Source organism: Cavia porcellus, unplaced genomic scaffold (genome assembly GCF_034190915.1).
Source record: "Cavia porcellus strain 051 isolate PalLab524CR breed Dunkin Hartley unplaced genomic scaffold, mCavPor4.1 scaffold_32, whole genome shotgun sequence".
Classification (NCBI taxonomy): Eukaryota; Metazoa; Chordata; class Mammalia; order Rodentia; family Caviidae; genus Cavia; species Cavia porcellus.
In genome coordinates, this window is record NW_026947515.1 from 18160653 (window position 1) to 18175542 (window position 14890).

The window sequence follows — 14890 nt, forward strand, 5'->3', positions numbered from 1 at the left end:
TCAGTCTGTTGGCCACAGAGTCAATCAAGCCCATGGCCTAGGACTCCACGAACAGCCGAACTTCCCTGTGTCCAGGTAGGAGAGTGGGGTTAGTTCCATCAACTTCACAAGTAGATGAGAGCACGAATAGGGATGTGCAAATGCCCTGAAACTTTAGTAAACACTGTTTAAATGAGAAAGGGTATTCTTTTAAATTATTTATGGACATCCAGAACAAACCAGGGAAGATTGTTAGAGTAACTGCAGCAGCAGAGACAGAAGGGATTCCCAAGGTGTACAGGAGTCATGTTCCAGGACTCTTGGTGGATTCCTGAATCCATGGATGGTGTCAAACCTTATACTACTTTTTTAAACCTATGATTAAGATTATAAATTAGGCACAGCAAGAGACTAACAACTAATGATAGCATAGTTGTAACAATATTATAATGAAAGTATTTAAAGCTTATACATTTTTTATTTCCGAAATTTTTCATTTAATATTTTTAGAGTATAGATGGCCTCAGGTATCTGAGGCCATGAAAAGTAAATCCAAAAGGAGCTACTGAAAAGCAAGAGCAAGAGAGAGAGAGACAGAGAGAGAGAGAGAGAGAGAGGGAGAGAGAGAGAGAGAGACAGACAGACAGAGAGAGAGAAACCTATATGCCAGACCCAAATCTCAACAGCTAAAGCTGGAAAGGAGTTTAGTCCTGGGCCCCATGAATGCCTGAACCATCCCCCAGTACCCAGAGACTGCCAGCAAGCAGCATGTCTGCCTCCAAGCTCCATCCTGAAGGTACATGTTTGTGTAGCTCAGTGCCTGGAAAACAGCTGGAATATAATACATACTCAACAAATAATTGTTTTCAAATCTTTAAATTAGAGTTGGTATGTCACTCAGTAATAAGCACTTGCCTGGCATAAGGCCCTGAGTTTGATACCCAGTATTGGGAAAAAAATAGTATTTCTTCTAAGGTAAATAGTTTTGCCATTGTGTCTCTGGTACTGCATTTTACAGCAGAAGGTGCTGGCAACAGGTCATCTGTTCCTGTGGCTTTATCCTGCTGTAAAGGGTTTCTTCTCTGCTTGAAGTTCTGCATCAATACCTTCACCCACACATTTTATGTTTAAGTCAAAACCACGGCAACCAGGTTCAGTGGTGCATGTCTATAATCTCAGCACTCTGGGAGGCTGAGGCAGGAGGATCACAAGTTCGAATCCAATTTGGGCAATTTAGAGACTAGTAAAACCCAATCTCAGAAAATGAAAAAGGATTAAGGATGTAGCTCAGTGTGAAGGTCCTGGGTTCAATTCCTCAGAATAACAACAAGAAGTAATCATAACTTCATAATTTCTTAAGAAGGCAAGACCCTCAGCTGGGTAGGGTAGGGATTTGGAAGAGACAAGGGTTGGCAAAGAGCAGAACTTTTCGTGGGGCCTCTGCATCATACAGGTTCGGATGCTACTTGCTGGCAGGGAGGCACAGCTGGCGGGAGATCAAGAATGGGCCGGGCAACATGTATAGGCTTCAAGAGAATTAGCTCCTGTGATTCTCCCAGTGACCGCTAGTAACCTGCCTGAGTGACTCAGCTAGTGGGGGAGGTGGATTCAGTACCTGCAGCCTTTCCACGGGGAAGAGATGGGATTGGTGGGAAGCAGGGGCCAGGTAAGAGGACACATTGCAGCATAGGCAGATGCTGACAGTAGTTTGTCTCTCAGCTGGGACCTGTGGGGGGGATTCTAGGACCCTGTCATGGGGAAGGAGAGTCTCACCGGCCCCCAGATGGTGACACAGTCCTCTAGACTATCCCGGAAGTTGTTGGGCTCAAAGGGGTGCCAATGGGTGAAGCTCACAAGGCTGCCATCAGACCACTCAAAATTCATCTGCAGTTTCAAGTCGTTGAGGCCAATCCACAGCTCCTCCACCTCTGGGTCAACAGGAGAAGATACGAGAGGAGACACTGAGTCAGCCTTAGCTGCCAGCAGGGAAGGAAATGTCTCCAAGCCTCCAGGACGGGATGGGATAGATATCACAGAGGCCCTGCTTTCCACCCCAGACGTGTGGCCGGCAGCTCCTCACCTTGCTTGATCTGCTTTGTGATGAACTCCAGCTCGGCCATGCTGTGGATGCTGAGCAGGTCTCCGCCACCTCGAAGACAGGCCTTCTTGGATTCTTGCCAGCTACGCTTCTCAGCCTGCAGGCGGTAGCAATGGCCCTGGAAGGGCTGCCAGCTGGGGTCACACTCCACCTTCATGTTGGCCCACCTGTCTGTGAAACCCACGGGGCCACTGCTCAGAGACTGAGCTACCCAGTTTGAACACCAATGCATGGGGTGTCAACCCAAGCACAGCCTCCAAGTCAGCTGCTGGAGTCACCTGTCCCAGATGTGCCTTTCCCATCCCAAACAGTGTTGGACATGCTGGGGGCCAAGGGACAGACACCCAGCAGCGGTTGCAGATTCCACCCAGAACATGACAGTTTCTCAGGCTGCTCCTCTCAGCAAGGCATGGGAAGGGGATTAGGACAAATCAGCCCCCTGAATTTTGGTGACATTTCCTGTTATGAGAATCAAACTTGGTCTATGGCCATCTTGCTTAGTATATGGGACCACCATTGTTCCCCAAATAACACCCACTGAGCAATACCTATGGTGGGCAGTACTGGAAGGAGGGAACGGGGACAAGGGTGTTAAGCCATTAAGTGGCCCGGGCTGGCCCACCAGGAGTCTAGTAGGTGAACCCTGAAATATGGGGTACAGAAAGTTACTGCAGACTGACAAGTTCTTAAGCTAAAACTCCTTTCGCTGCATCCCAGGACCCTCTCTTGCCTCCATTTCAGTGGATTTCCTCAATACCCTCTAGATATTGAGGCTTAAGGGCAGCTGAAGCAAACAAGCTCTTACTTGGGTCTTGGCAAAAGAAAAAAGGACTGCACCAAACCACCCACAATGTCAGGCTCTGGCAGGCTTCCGCCCTGGCCAGACAGGAAAGCGTGTGCCCACCTGAAGCACCACCCCAGCCTTTGTCGCCCTGTTTTTCCGGGCAGGCAGCTCCAGGTCTAGGCTGCACCTTTTCTTGGAGGCCAGGCAAAGTAGGTGGGCTGAGGGCCGGAGTGGGCTCTCTCCTTGGCTCAAGAGCTGTCAATCATCTCCTTTTGGCCAATGAGCTAAGATCCGAGGCTACAGCTCCAGACAAAACTGTTGTTCAGATGTAAAAAGGCTTCAGGAAATGTGGGTGCTTCGAAGGCATGCCGGTGCCAGCTTCCAAAACGACATGCCCTTGTTCTGAGATGAGACACAGAAAGCAAGATGCCTGGAATATGCCTCATGCAGAGAGCCGGGACTGCAGAGGAAGAAATCCGAGGCCACAGACATCTACAAGTCCTTGAGGCCTAGGAAGCACTCTGCAAACAGAGGGAGATTCTGGGAAAACCAGCGGTTTGTGCCCGTTGCAGGCTTCCTCCAGCTTGGAATGGGGTAGCCTAGGTGGGGCTCCTTTCAACCCCCTAGGAGGAGAAAGCAGCAGCTAACATTCAGAATCAATCTTTGGCAAGAATTTCATGGTCTAGAGCAGGAGCTGGCTATATAAGCCTTTTATTTTTTGTGGGTTTGTGGATATTTTTCTTTCCGATTTTGCTTGATTTTCTTTGTGGAAATCTCTTCACCTACTCCACAAGCTACCCAGACAGAGGCATTAACTCCCCACCCCCTTCAACCTATAATGTTAATTGAATCCTACCTACAAAGACACGAATCGATTAAAAGCACCCTGTAAAACGACGATGTGCTTATTCTCAGTTAACAGGCACAGTGTCTGCACCTCAGAGACAAAGCACTTGCCCACGGCCACACCCCACTAAAAAGCAGAGTCCTCAAACCAGGGCCTGAGGTTGCCCCAAACTCCATCACCACCACCATGAGGCCCCTAGAGCTGTATCTCTGAATCACAAATACATGTACGACATTCCCTGGCATAAGAACCTGCAGAGGCTCCCGGAAGCCTCCCTGGCACCACTCAAACTTCACCCCGCAGCACAGCAACTGGCTTCAGCAACTGGCTGTAACCTGCCTCTCGGCATTCCTCTCATCACCATGGCCATAAGCCAGTGCTTCTCAAACTACCTGCACAGGACTCACCTGGGGAATTGTGAACTGCAGATTCTGGTTCAGAATAGTAGCTAAATCTTGGGTAGGGACTGGGGTTATAGCTCAGTGGCACAGCACCTGCCTAGTAAGCACAAGGTCTGGGGTTTGATTTCTAGTACCAAAATAAAGAAATAAATTAATAATAAAAAAAATTTTTTAAAGATCTTTGAAGCAGCGTGTGTATGTGCATCGACAAGTGAATGGATAAAGAAAATGTGGTATTTACACACCATGGAGCACTACTCCGCCACAAAGCACGATAAACTTGAGTTCTGAGTGGGAAGATGGCTGCACCTTGAGATCACAGCGTTAGGTGAAATAAACCAGACACGTGAGCCTAACTGTCACACGGTTTCTCTTATATGTGAAACCCCAATATAAATAAAGAGAAAAATGAAAGAGAGACAGTAGGGTGTAGGGAGATCTCTCTGAAATGAGAAGATCAAGAGATGGAGAGAGACGGAGGAGCAGAAGGGCATGGAAAAAGAATTAAGATGTGTATCAACTCTTCAAAGAAACATAATCGTGCAAACATGCACTAATAAATACTAAAAAAGGAGAAGAGCAAGACCACCAGTCGGCATTTCTAACTTGCTCCCAGGGCTCTTCTGAGCCCAGAAACATGGCCTGGCATACGGTCTATGCTGCACCCAAGCTGGGCACTGCCCGCCACCCCTACAGCTGCTCCCTGCTTTCTATCTCTACACCTCTGTACGATCAGGGAGGGCCCTTCCTCCACACCGCTTTTTGCCTTTTAAGCTTATACTCAACTTGAAAGGCCCAAATCAAATGTCACTTCTATAGAACCTTAACTCTCAGAAGCTTAATCAGTTCCTTCACTAGCACTTTTTAGGACTTCAATAATACCTCGTAACTCAGAATACTGTCATCACGTGTAAAGATGTCTGTCCCCTCCAGCAGACAGTAGTTTCCACAGGGCGCAGGGAATACTGTCAGCATTTGACACACTTCTCAACAAGTGGCCCTGGAATGAATTAGTGGCACCTTCCAATTTGTTCAGATTTTAGCTGAACAATTAAATAAGAAAGACCATTTAGAATTCCCTTGTGCCACAGAGAAACCAAGAGGTGAGGCTCAGCTAGCTGGGTGTTACAATTTATATCTTGGTGCCCCCCAAAACCTCATGCACTCGTAAGTGAGGCTTTGGGGAGGTGACTGGATCAAGGGGCCATGATAGTCACAAGTGGACTAGTCCACTATTAGTTTGTTGTTTTTTTTTTTTTTCATCAGGAATCGAACTCATGACCTCACGTTTGTGAGGCAGGTGCTGTGTTGCTGAGCTATATCCCTGGCACCCAGGTCCACTGTAAGTTTGTACCTAAACACGATGTTTGCAGGTGAGGCCTGTTTGGAGGAGTGTGGCCTGGAAGGGTCTATCTATCCTTTCCTTCTGCCTTGATCCCTCTCTCCTTCCTGTCTTCCATGCCATCAGTAAGCCTCCGATGCCATACCTGTCTGCCATGCTACCCTGCCAGCAGACAATGGCCTGAAACCTCTACAAACAGTGAGCCAAAATAAACCTTTCCTCCTTATAGCTGTGGGTGTTGGGCATTGCATCTCCTTGATGACAAAGTAGCTAAGACACTGGGCTGTGAGCTGCACCCCTACCCTGCAGCCTAGACGCTGGACCCTCTCGGGGCGGCTCACCTGGCGGGGTGGGCTCGGCAGTGGCGTTGGGTTTCTTCTTGCACACGTAAGGCAGAGCGATGCTGCAGTCACGGTTCTGCCAGCCGCCTGAGGACTCGGTGCGGATCACTCCACAGTTTTCCTCGCTTGGGTTGTCTGGCTGATCTGTGGGGCACACCGAGTGCGAGCACCCCAGGCGACAGAAGTTCACACCACGGCCCCTTCCTCCAGGAAGCCTGAGCTAGCTGGAGAACCCCAGCCCTCTACTCCTGCTCCGCCACTGTGTCATTATTTCTCTCTGGAACGGGGGTCTGAATTCAGGATGTTCCTAAGTTCATTTGGCTCAAACTTGCCATCCTCCTGCCAACATGGCCAGCTGTCCTCATTCTTTCTAACCTGGCCCTATGCCGTCCTGAACCCATGGGTCCAGGGTACCATGGGTACCAGCTCCAGCTTTGCCTCCTTTGGGTGCCCTGGTACCAACTCTGCACTGCCTAAAGCTGTGAGTTGAGGCCCAAACCCAATCCACTCACCAAACCCTGGGACTTGGGGCACAATCCACCTGCCTAATTCACACCAAGGCATTGCTTAGGTTAATGGGGCCCAGTCCAGGAAGGGGTGGGAATCTGTGTTTTCCCCATAACCCACTGCTCTCCTGCGGTAGGGCAAGTGGCTGTGAGGTCCCTGTGCCCTCAGACTCATGCCTCACCGCTCTCCCAGTTGAGGTACTTGAGGGGCGAGTTGTCTGACCACTGCCAGCCTCCACTGGTGTCCAAGTCATTAAGGCCGATCCACAGTGTAGAGCTGTAGCCAGTAAGGAGCCCTGGCAGCAAAAAGGGGGTACTGAGAAGGGGCAGCCATGCTCAGCACTCCTGCTGTCTCCACCAACAGCATCCTTACCCTCCCTGAACAGAAAGGGCACAAGGGCTGCCACCAGGGGAGCAGACCTCAGGCTGCTGGTGCCCCATCCTGCCCAGGGTGGATCAGACCTCTGGAGGCTGCCTGCCCCTTACCATTGATGTAGGTCTGTTCATGAATCTCCGTGATGCTCAGCAGATCCGCCCCTTGCTGTTCGCAGCTGGCCCAGGCCTCCCTCCAGGACAGTGTAGACTGGAAATTAAACTGGTAGCAGCTGTCAGTCAGCTGATCCTTGTCCCAGAAGGTCTCACAGTCGTTACCTGTCACCATGACAGATGGACAATGGTCTCTACTCAGTCTTCTTCTTTATCCCACAGGAGTCCCCAGAGACCCCATGCAGGCTGCTCCACAAAGGAGGGGCAGCATCTCACCCCAAGTCAGAAAGTTCTGAAGCTCACACTGGATCCCTGCTCAGTCCCCGGCCCTCAGCACCACCCTCCTTCCTGTGTCCTGCACAGCCCTGCTCTCACTCTTGATGGGGCAGAAGCCCCAGCGCTCATCTTTGCCATAGTCCTGGGTGGTGGCACACCAAAGATGCCCATCCTCGCGGCCCGTGCTGGTGCAGCTGTGGAACCACTGGTTGTCATACTTGAAGGGAATGGTGCACGGCTTCCCATGGGAGTTCCCCTGGATGGTGTAGACCTCTGCAAGGGAGAAGAGCCAGGTCTTGACATCTGGACCCTGCAGACTGGCCAGCCCCCACCCCTCAGGGAAAACTCCCATAACCCAGCAAACCGGAGGTTGGCAGGGGTCAGCAGAGGGTGGGAGGGGACAATGGGAGCAGACAGTGGCTTTAAGTCTCCCTCAAGTCACCCAGGGGTTTGGAAGAGGTCCACTGCACCCGCCATGGGGAGGGGAAGAAGCTCCCTAACCCGCTTTATCCAAAATGCAGCTGGGTGAGGGGGTCTCCCAGATCCCCACAGAAGGCTGCGCCTAATGGATTCTGCTCAGCTACCCAAGCAAAGGGGCTCCATGCTTCCCCTGCAAGTTCTGTCTTGGAATTCAGGGTAGCTTCCAGGAAAAGCCCCAAGGATGGAGCAGGCCTCCACAAGAGGCCCCTCTTTGGATACCTCGGGTCCCATTTACCACCTGCGTGGCAGGGGAGGTGCACCATGGGAGTCTCCTCCAGAGAAGGGGCCTGAGGGAAGGGAATTTTGCTTAATTTTAGGTGACTCATTTTTCCACTGTTTGAAATTTTGTAAGTGGTATATTCAATTTTTTTTTTTTTTTTTTTTTTTTGGTACCAAGGATCAAACTCATGATCTCATGCTTGCCAGGCAGGCGCTTATGCTGCTGAGCTATATTCCCGGCCCTGTTTTGAAATTCTAAAAAGTAAATGCTTTGAAGATAATTTTCCTAATTATTCAAAAATGCTTCCTGCTATAATTAAATGTTTAACTGGAAAAAGGCCCTCAGAGGCCAAAGGCCTTATCACGTCAGAGACTTTCCCTCCCTTGCTCCAGCCCCTCTGACACCAAGGACCACACCCCTTCGCCTACAAGCAGCCTCTCACCATAGTAGGGCCGAGCACATAGATCCTCCTCACTGCCATAGATGTGCCACTGGCCACTGTGGGTCTGGTCACCACGCTCAAGGGTGCCAGACTTGGATGTATTGCCAGCACGGCCCCCCAGGAGTAGGGACAGCTGGTCACCCAGTGTACGACAGTGCCAGCGAAGACTCAGTGCCTCCCGGTCACACTCGTACATGCCCAGGGAGGTGGTGCTATTGGTGCCCGGCCAGCCTGTGCCCAGGCACTGCATGGTGCCCAGGTTGAAGAGTCGGTTCCGGGAGACCCACTTCCAGCGCTGGGCAGGGAGGCTGGCATTGCAGGCTGGGGTGACTCGGACCTGTGCACCCTGGGCTTCCAGGCAGCCCTGAAGTCCGTGGCTGAAGATGAGGAAGACATCTGGTTCTGGAAAGGAAGGCAGGACATGAAAGCATCACATGGACTCTGGTTGGCCCCTGGCCTACAGACACAGACCATGTGCTTCTCTCACGTGTTAAATCGTGCAGTCCTCACTGTCCACAATTTGAGAGGGCAGAGAGAGGCCCTGCTGGGGAGTGTGTCCAGGGTAGATACGAACCACCTCTATTCCTTCCCCAGTCCTCTGTCCCACCCCAAAGCAGGTCAGTTTTACACAGCAAGCCCAGCACTGCATACAGCTGTCCCCGCATGTGCCGTGTCACTTTCCTCAGGTTCAGTAACATCAAGCGACGTTCCAGAAACATTACAGGAAAATTACAAAAACAGACAATGCATGAGTTTTAAGTAACTTTTATTACAGTATATTGTAATAATTTTTCTGTTTTCTTATTGGTTACTGTTTTCTCTCACTGTGCCTAATGTATGAATTTAATCACGGGTATGCACGTACATATAGGCAACACGTAGTGTATACAGGTTCAGCACTGTCCGTGCAGACTGGATGTGCAAGGGGATGTTTCACATCCATGTGGGGTCTTGGAACCTGTGCCTGTGGATAAGGGAGGACAAGTGGACTTCTCAGAAGACCTTATGAGGACTGGTAGAAGTATCTATGTCATGCACCATGCTGTAGCCTTCATCTCAATCTGTTACAGGTCATGGTTTTCTGCCTAAATTCTTCTGTGGCCTGGAAATATTTATTTCACTCCTCCCCTTGTCCCTCAGCTTCACTGGTGCCAGCTTTTCCTCTTTCTAGAATTCTCTCAACCACTGGCCCTCCTGTAACTATTTTTTTTAGGCAGAATCATTTAGCAGTTTGACTTCCTCAGCTTGAACACAGACCCCTCTGAGGAATCCAACCCACTCCCAGCATATCCACTTTACACACTAAGAAATGGAAGTTTAGAGCGAGTCGTGGTGGGGCATCCCTGTAATCCTAGCACTTGAGAGGTTGAGGCAAGAGGATCTCTATGTGTCTGAGGCTAGTTTGGGCTACATAGTGAGTTCAAAGCCAGCCTGAACTACACAGTGAGACTCTAAAATAGAAAACAAAACAAAACAGGAGGGAAGGATGCTTAAATGACCTAAGTCAGGAAGAAGACTAAGCGGTAATGAGGGGCTGGAGTGAGGGTGATGGGAAGGGGAAGTGACTGTTAAAGGGTACAGTGCTTGGGAGTCTTATTTATTTATTTTTAATTACTTAGCCCAGGTTGGCCTCAGATTTGCAGGGATCCTCCTGCCTCAGCATCCTGAATGCTGAGATTACAGGCATTGGCCACCATGCCTGGCTTGAAGTCTTGAAAATGGTCTAAATTTAGATTGCTTTTGTTAGTTGTACAAGTTTGAATACAGTAAAGTCCAATTAACTGTATATTATCAGAGGGTGATTTTTATGCATGAATTATGCCTCAGGAAAAAGGAGAGAGAGGGAGAGAAGAGAGAAGCAGAAAAGAAAAGAGAGGACAGACTGAAGCTTACAGACATGAAATGACCTACTCCAATATCCCCCAGCCAGCTGGCAAACCCAGGTTTCTCTGACACCCACATGTTACCACCTTCCACCTGTGCCCCAGATGCCACTTAAGAATACAACAGGGGGGGCCAGAGATATAGTGGCACAGTGCCTGCCTGGCAAGTATGAGGTTGTGCACTTGATTCCCAGTATTAAAAAAAAAAAAAAAAAAAAAAGAGAACACAACAGGAGAAGTAAAAAGAATTAAGATGTGTTATGCACATGTACTGACTCATGATGAATGTGATCATTAGGTACAGCAAACATGAACTAATAAAAAATTTTAAAGTTACACAACACACACAGATTGCATATCCCAATTTTCACAGAATTTTTACACCCACTCACCACCCAGCTCCTCAGGATAATGCTCATGTCTTAAAAGCATGAATCACACGCTAGTTTTCAAAGTCCAGATTTTCACTTAATTTATAATGCAAGCAAGGGCTTAATTAAACTCCTTTATGACTTTATTTGCTCACCATAAGATCATTGTAAACAGCAAGTGAGATGGGGCCTGGGGTGTGATTCAGTGGTAAACTGCTTGCTTAGCATGCACAGGACCCTAGGTTTGCACTCCAGCACTTATTTTAAAAAAGAAAAAAAATTATGAGATAACGTAAGCAAAATGGGGTGAGGATTTAGCTCAGGGGCGTAAACTCCTGACTGGCAAGTGCGAGGTCATGAGTTCGATCCTGGTACCAAATAGCAAACAAACATAAGCAAAATGTTGGGACACAGTTTGGCACATAGTAACAGCATTATTAACATTTATTATTGTCACTGTTTTTCAGGTATAGGTGCCAGGTACTCAGGCTGAGGCAGCAGGGTCACCTCAAATTCGAGGCCAGTCTGGGATATAGAGTGAGTTCAAGGCCAGCATGCACTACAAAATGAGACCTGTCTCGAAACAGAAGTGATTAATTCAATGGCCAAAGAGTTCCTTTTCATGACAAGATAAATCCTATTCAAATGACAAATTATATGTAACCAATTAGAGGCAAGATTTTCTTCCTGATATAAAAAGTTTCTACCAAATAAACAAATTAATAAGGAAAATATCAACAGTGCAGTAGAAAATAAGTAGAAGATGTGGACAGAGAATTCAATGAAATGTAATTGGCTCTTAACTATTTGAAATGACAGACTCATTCACAGTAAGATTAAAATAAACAACTAAATCAGGTAACTAACTCTCCCTCACTCTCTTAAATTCCTTGGAAAGTGACTCACCATTTTCACACAGAAGTCCAGGTCCTTACTATGAGCTGTGCCTGGGTGTGCCTAGGCCCTGCCCATCATCAGTCTGATCTCCCATCACACTGCTCCTTCCCCAAGCCACATCCACCCTGCTCCTCTTTGCCTCAAAGCTTTGCAGTTCCCTCCACTAAGCATTCAGGAAAAAAGTCCCAACTTTAGGGAGCCTCTCTATAATCTCCCAGTCCAAAATAATCACCGCATAATGTTTTTTTTTCTGACTTTTTTCCTTTAACATCTGGGTTGTGAATCTGCATCTACTATTTTTTTTTTCTTGGTTTTGGGTCACTTCTTGCTTTCATGTCTAGTAATTTTTACTACATATTAGACATTCTGGATAATCTAGCAATTATTATTATACATTGGATTTGTGGATGTTTTTAATTACAATGCTGGATGTTGTGGTTGCTGTTATAAGTTACCCAAATTTTTAAAATCTTCCTATTAAAGAATGTTGAGTTTTATTGTGGCAAGCAGGTAAATTACTGGTGGAGCACCTTGATCCTGTGGAGGGTTGATTTTAGGCTTTCTAAGGCAGGGTTATTTTGGTTGAGCCTTAAATCTTAGGGCATGACTCTCGATTTTGTTTTTAACCACAAAGTGAGGTCTTTCTGGCCTTCAAAAGAAGCCCTTCAGGTGATTACCAGGCCCCTGACTTGGTGGAATTAGGGATCCTAACCTGTTTGCTCAGCACCAGGGTGGGACCAAAACCTCTGCCTCTAGCTGCTTTTTTTGGCTGGGTTTAGAGCCTGGCCCTGTCACACACAATTTAGGAGTCACTAAGAAATTGAAGGGAACTGGTAAGAACCTCCTTGGTTCTTTCTTTTCCCTCTTAATTTTTAGCCTTTACGGTAGCACGAAACTCTGGCCTCTGCTTCTACAACCAGTAAAACCCCACTCTCTGATAAGCTCCTCAAACTGGGCAGTGTGTTCCCACTGGTTCAATGTGCCATTCACCTACATGCTTTTTTTCTTTCAAGGATCTTGCCCTTTCTGGACCTGTATGGGTTTAATTGCTTTCCAATGTCTTTAAACCACTCTATTTTCTATTTTATGCTTAGTCTATAAATACTCTTGGCCAGACAGTTAGGTGGATACAAACCACTCTGCCATCTCTAGAGTTAGAACTCACTGTCCAGTGTGCTCTGCTTGTTTTCTGTGGTTTCCCTCGGGTTCATAAACTCCTAGGGACTTCTGTCTTCTCAACCACTGCCTCACCTGTACCTATAACCCTGCCTGATATGCAATAGTGCTTAATTAATTCTCAATAAACAAATGAAAGTGTGCATGCATGAATGAATCTCACTCAGATTATAGTCACACGAGCCAGTCCATCTTTCTGAACTTGTCCACCCACCAGGTTAATTTTGCTGAACTAGTGCCTGCCCCAGCTCCATTGCTGAGTGTTCACAACACCAGGTTGGAAGAGCTGCTGAGGCCAAGTCCTGTCCCTGTGCAGCGTCAGGATGGCCATCCTCTCTGCCAGGACACAGGTGAGCTTCTTGAAGGACCATGAGGGCAGATGCCACAGCGAATCTCTCCCATCTCAGGGTCCTGCTGTTAACCTGTTAATGATGTGAATGCCTATGCCTCTCCCCAAACTCCTGCGTTGAAATCTCAACCCTAAGTGGGATGGAATTAGAAGTGGCCTTTTGTGAGGCACTCAGGGCCCCTCATTCCTTCTACTCTGAGAGGTTACAGTAAGAAGATGGTGGCTGAGAGGAAATGAGCCTTCTTTAGACATAGATCTTTCAGTTCCTTGACCTTGGACTTCTCAATCTCCACAACTGTAAGAAATGGTATTTTTCTGCTTTTTGCAGTATTGAGGATTGAACACAGGGCATTGCACTGAGCTTCACCCCAAGCTTCTTATGTATTTATTTAACTTTGAGATAGAGTTTGCTAAGTTACAAAAGTGCCCAGGCTGGGTTTGAACTTGAGATTCTCCTGTCTCTGAGATTCTTCTCCCAGAGTTAGCATTACAGATAATGTGCCATCACATCTGGCTTGAGAAATAATTTTTTTTTTTCTTTTCTTCCTGTGCTGTGCTGGGATTGCAGCTGTGTGCCATCATGCTTGGCCTTTAAAAAAAAACATTTTTGTTGTTTAAAATTCACTCAATATCGGTACTTTGTTACAGTATGACAAAAAGATCAAGACACCTTCCAGCCACCCTGCAGAAACAATAAGCTTGATCCAAACCTGCACAACCTTTCTCAATGCTTAGGTGTTTTAGTCTCAGACATTCTACTCCAGGGAGGATAATCAGTAATTAAACTGTTCCTCAGCAGAGGGTAAGGAAGGGGTTTTGGACTGGAAAAGAAAGAAAATATTGCCTGTTTTTATAGATGCTTCTCAGAGATAAGACTGGACAGAGAGGTCCAAAATCTCACAGGACCCCACTGCAGTCAAGAGGCCAGTATCTTCCTGATTACAGGTGGACCGACATGGGGTTATCCCATGGCAAGTGAAGGGTCTGAAAGAAGTCCATGCTCTGGCAGGGCTCGATCCGAGTCAGGCTGACCTTCCTCATTTGACAGATGAGGAAACTGAGGCCCTGAGAAAGAAGGGTACTAGAATGTCCAATCACATCACCTTTCAAGGCCTCCACTTCCTCCCGTCACATAAGGCATGGCAGTGAGTCCCCTCCTTCCTCCAATGTTCCGGGTTCAAATCCACCTAACTTCCTGGAACACTTGGTAGATGCAGTTTGTTGCAGGCCACACTGGGGCCACAAAGAAACTCACAGCACCCAGCACCGTCCTTACCTTCACAGGATTTGTAGCCCAGCTAGAGAAGGACTAGGGATTTGGACACAGGCCGTGACAACAAACCAGCCTTTAAATCCTTCGTGTGGAGTAGTGCTGAGCATGTGCTCAGGGCAGATCTCTGGAAACTCAGTGCAGGCAAAGGGAAAGGGAGGAGCATTTTCCACCCAGAGTTGAGGAGTGAGGCTGGGCCTTCACAGAAAGAGGGCCATTTCTATAGGGTCCCATGGAGGAGCAGGGAGAAGGGAAGGGGTCAGTGGCGTGCTGAGCACAGCCTTGGGTTCTCTGTATCCCTGTTCTCATTGAATACTTACAAAGACACCGAGGAGGGCAGACACAGAGGTCCGGTGCCCCTATTCTGAGGAGGCCCTCCAGCGCCTCCTGCTTCACAATCCTGGGAGCATGAGGTGTCAGTGTGGGAGTGAAAATGCCCACCCAACTCAGAGAGTGCAGGGTCCCTGGCCAGAGTCCTGGGATTGTTCTCCCCAACTGTTCATAGGGTCATGGCTCCATAGCCCCTTGTTCCATAAACGAATAAATCAATGTTAGGCAACGAGTTGTCCACTGAGCACAGGATGGATGGGATTTGTTCAATCAGTAGTTAGAGAGTTTCCCAGATTCTGAGGCACCAATGATAAAGTGAACAATATAGGTATGATCCCAGTCCCCCCGGTTTTTGTGTGACAGTCTCGCTTTGTAGTTTAGGTTGGGCTTGAAGTAACTGTGTAGCACAGGC

At 48.0% G+C, this 14890-nt stretch overlaps 1 protein-coding gene across 2 annotated transcripts in view; it reads right to left on the reverse strand.

The window, feature by feature from the left end:
* The window catches only part of Mrc2 (mannose receptor C type 2), a 52383-nt gene that overhangs the window by 15757 nt on the left and 21736 nt on the right, over positions 1-14890 (reverse strand). For both annotated transcript variants that reach the window (XM_013148362.2, XM_005001968.3), the window contains exons 2-8: positions 8203-8604; positions 7160-7333; positions 6785-6949; positions 6481-6594; positions 5793-5936; positions 2060-2248; positions 1753-1907 (exon numbers count right to left, since the gene is read on the reverse strand). In XM_013148362.2, coding sequence (XP_013003816.1) covers positions 1753-1907; positions 2060-2248; positions 5793-5936; positions 6481-6594; positions 6785-6949; positions 7160-7333; positions 8203-8604 — 1343 coding nt within the window. The remainder of the gene's footprint in view (positions 1-1752; positions 1908-2059; positions 2249-5792; positions 5937-6480; positions 6595-6784; positions 6950-7159; positions 7334-8202; positions 8605-14890) is intronic.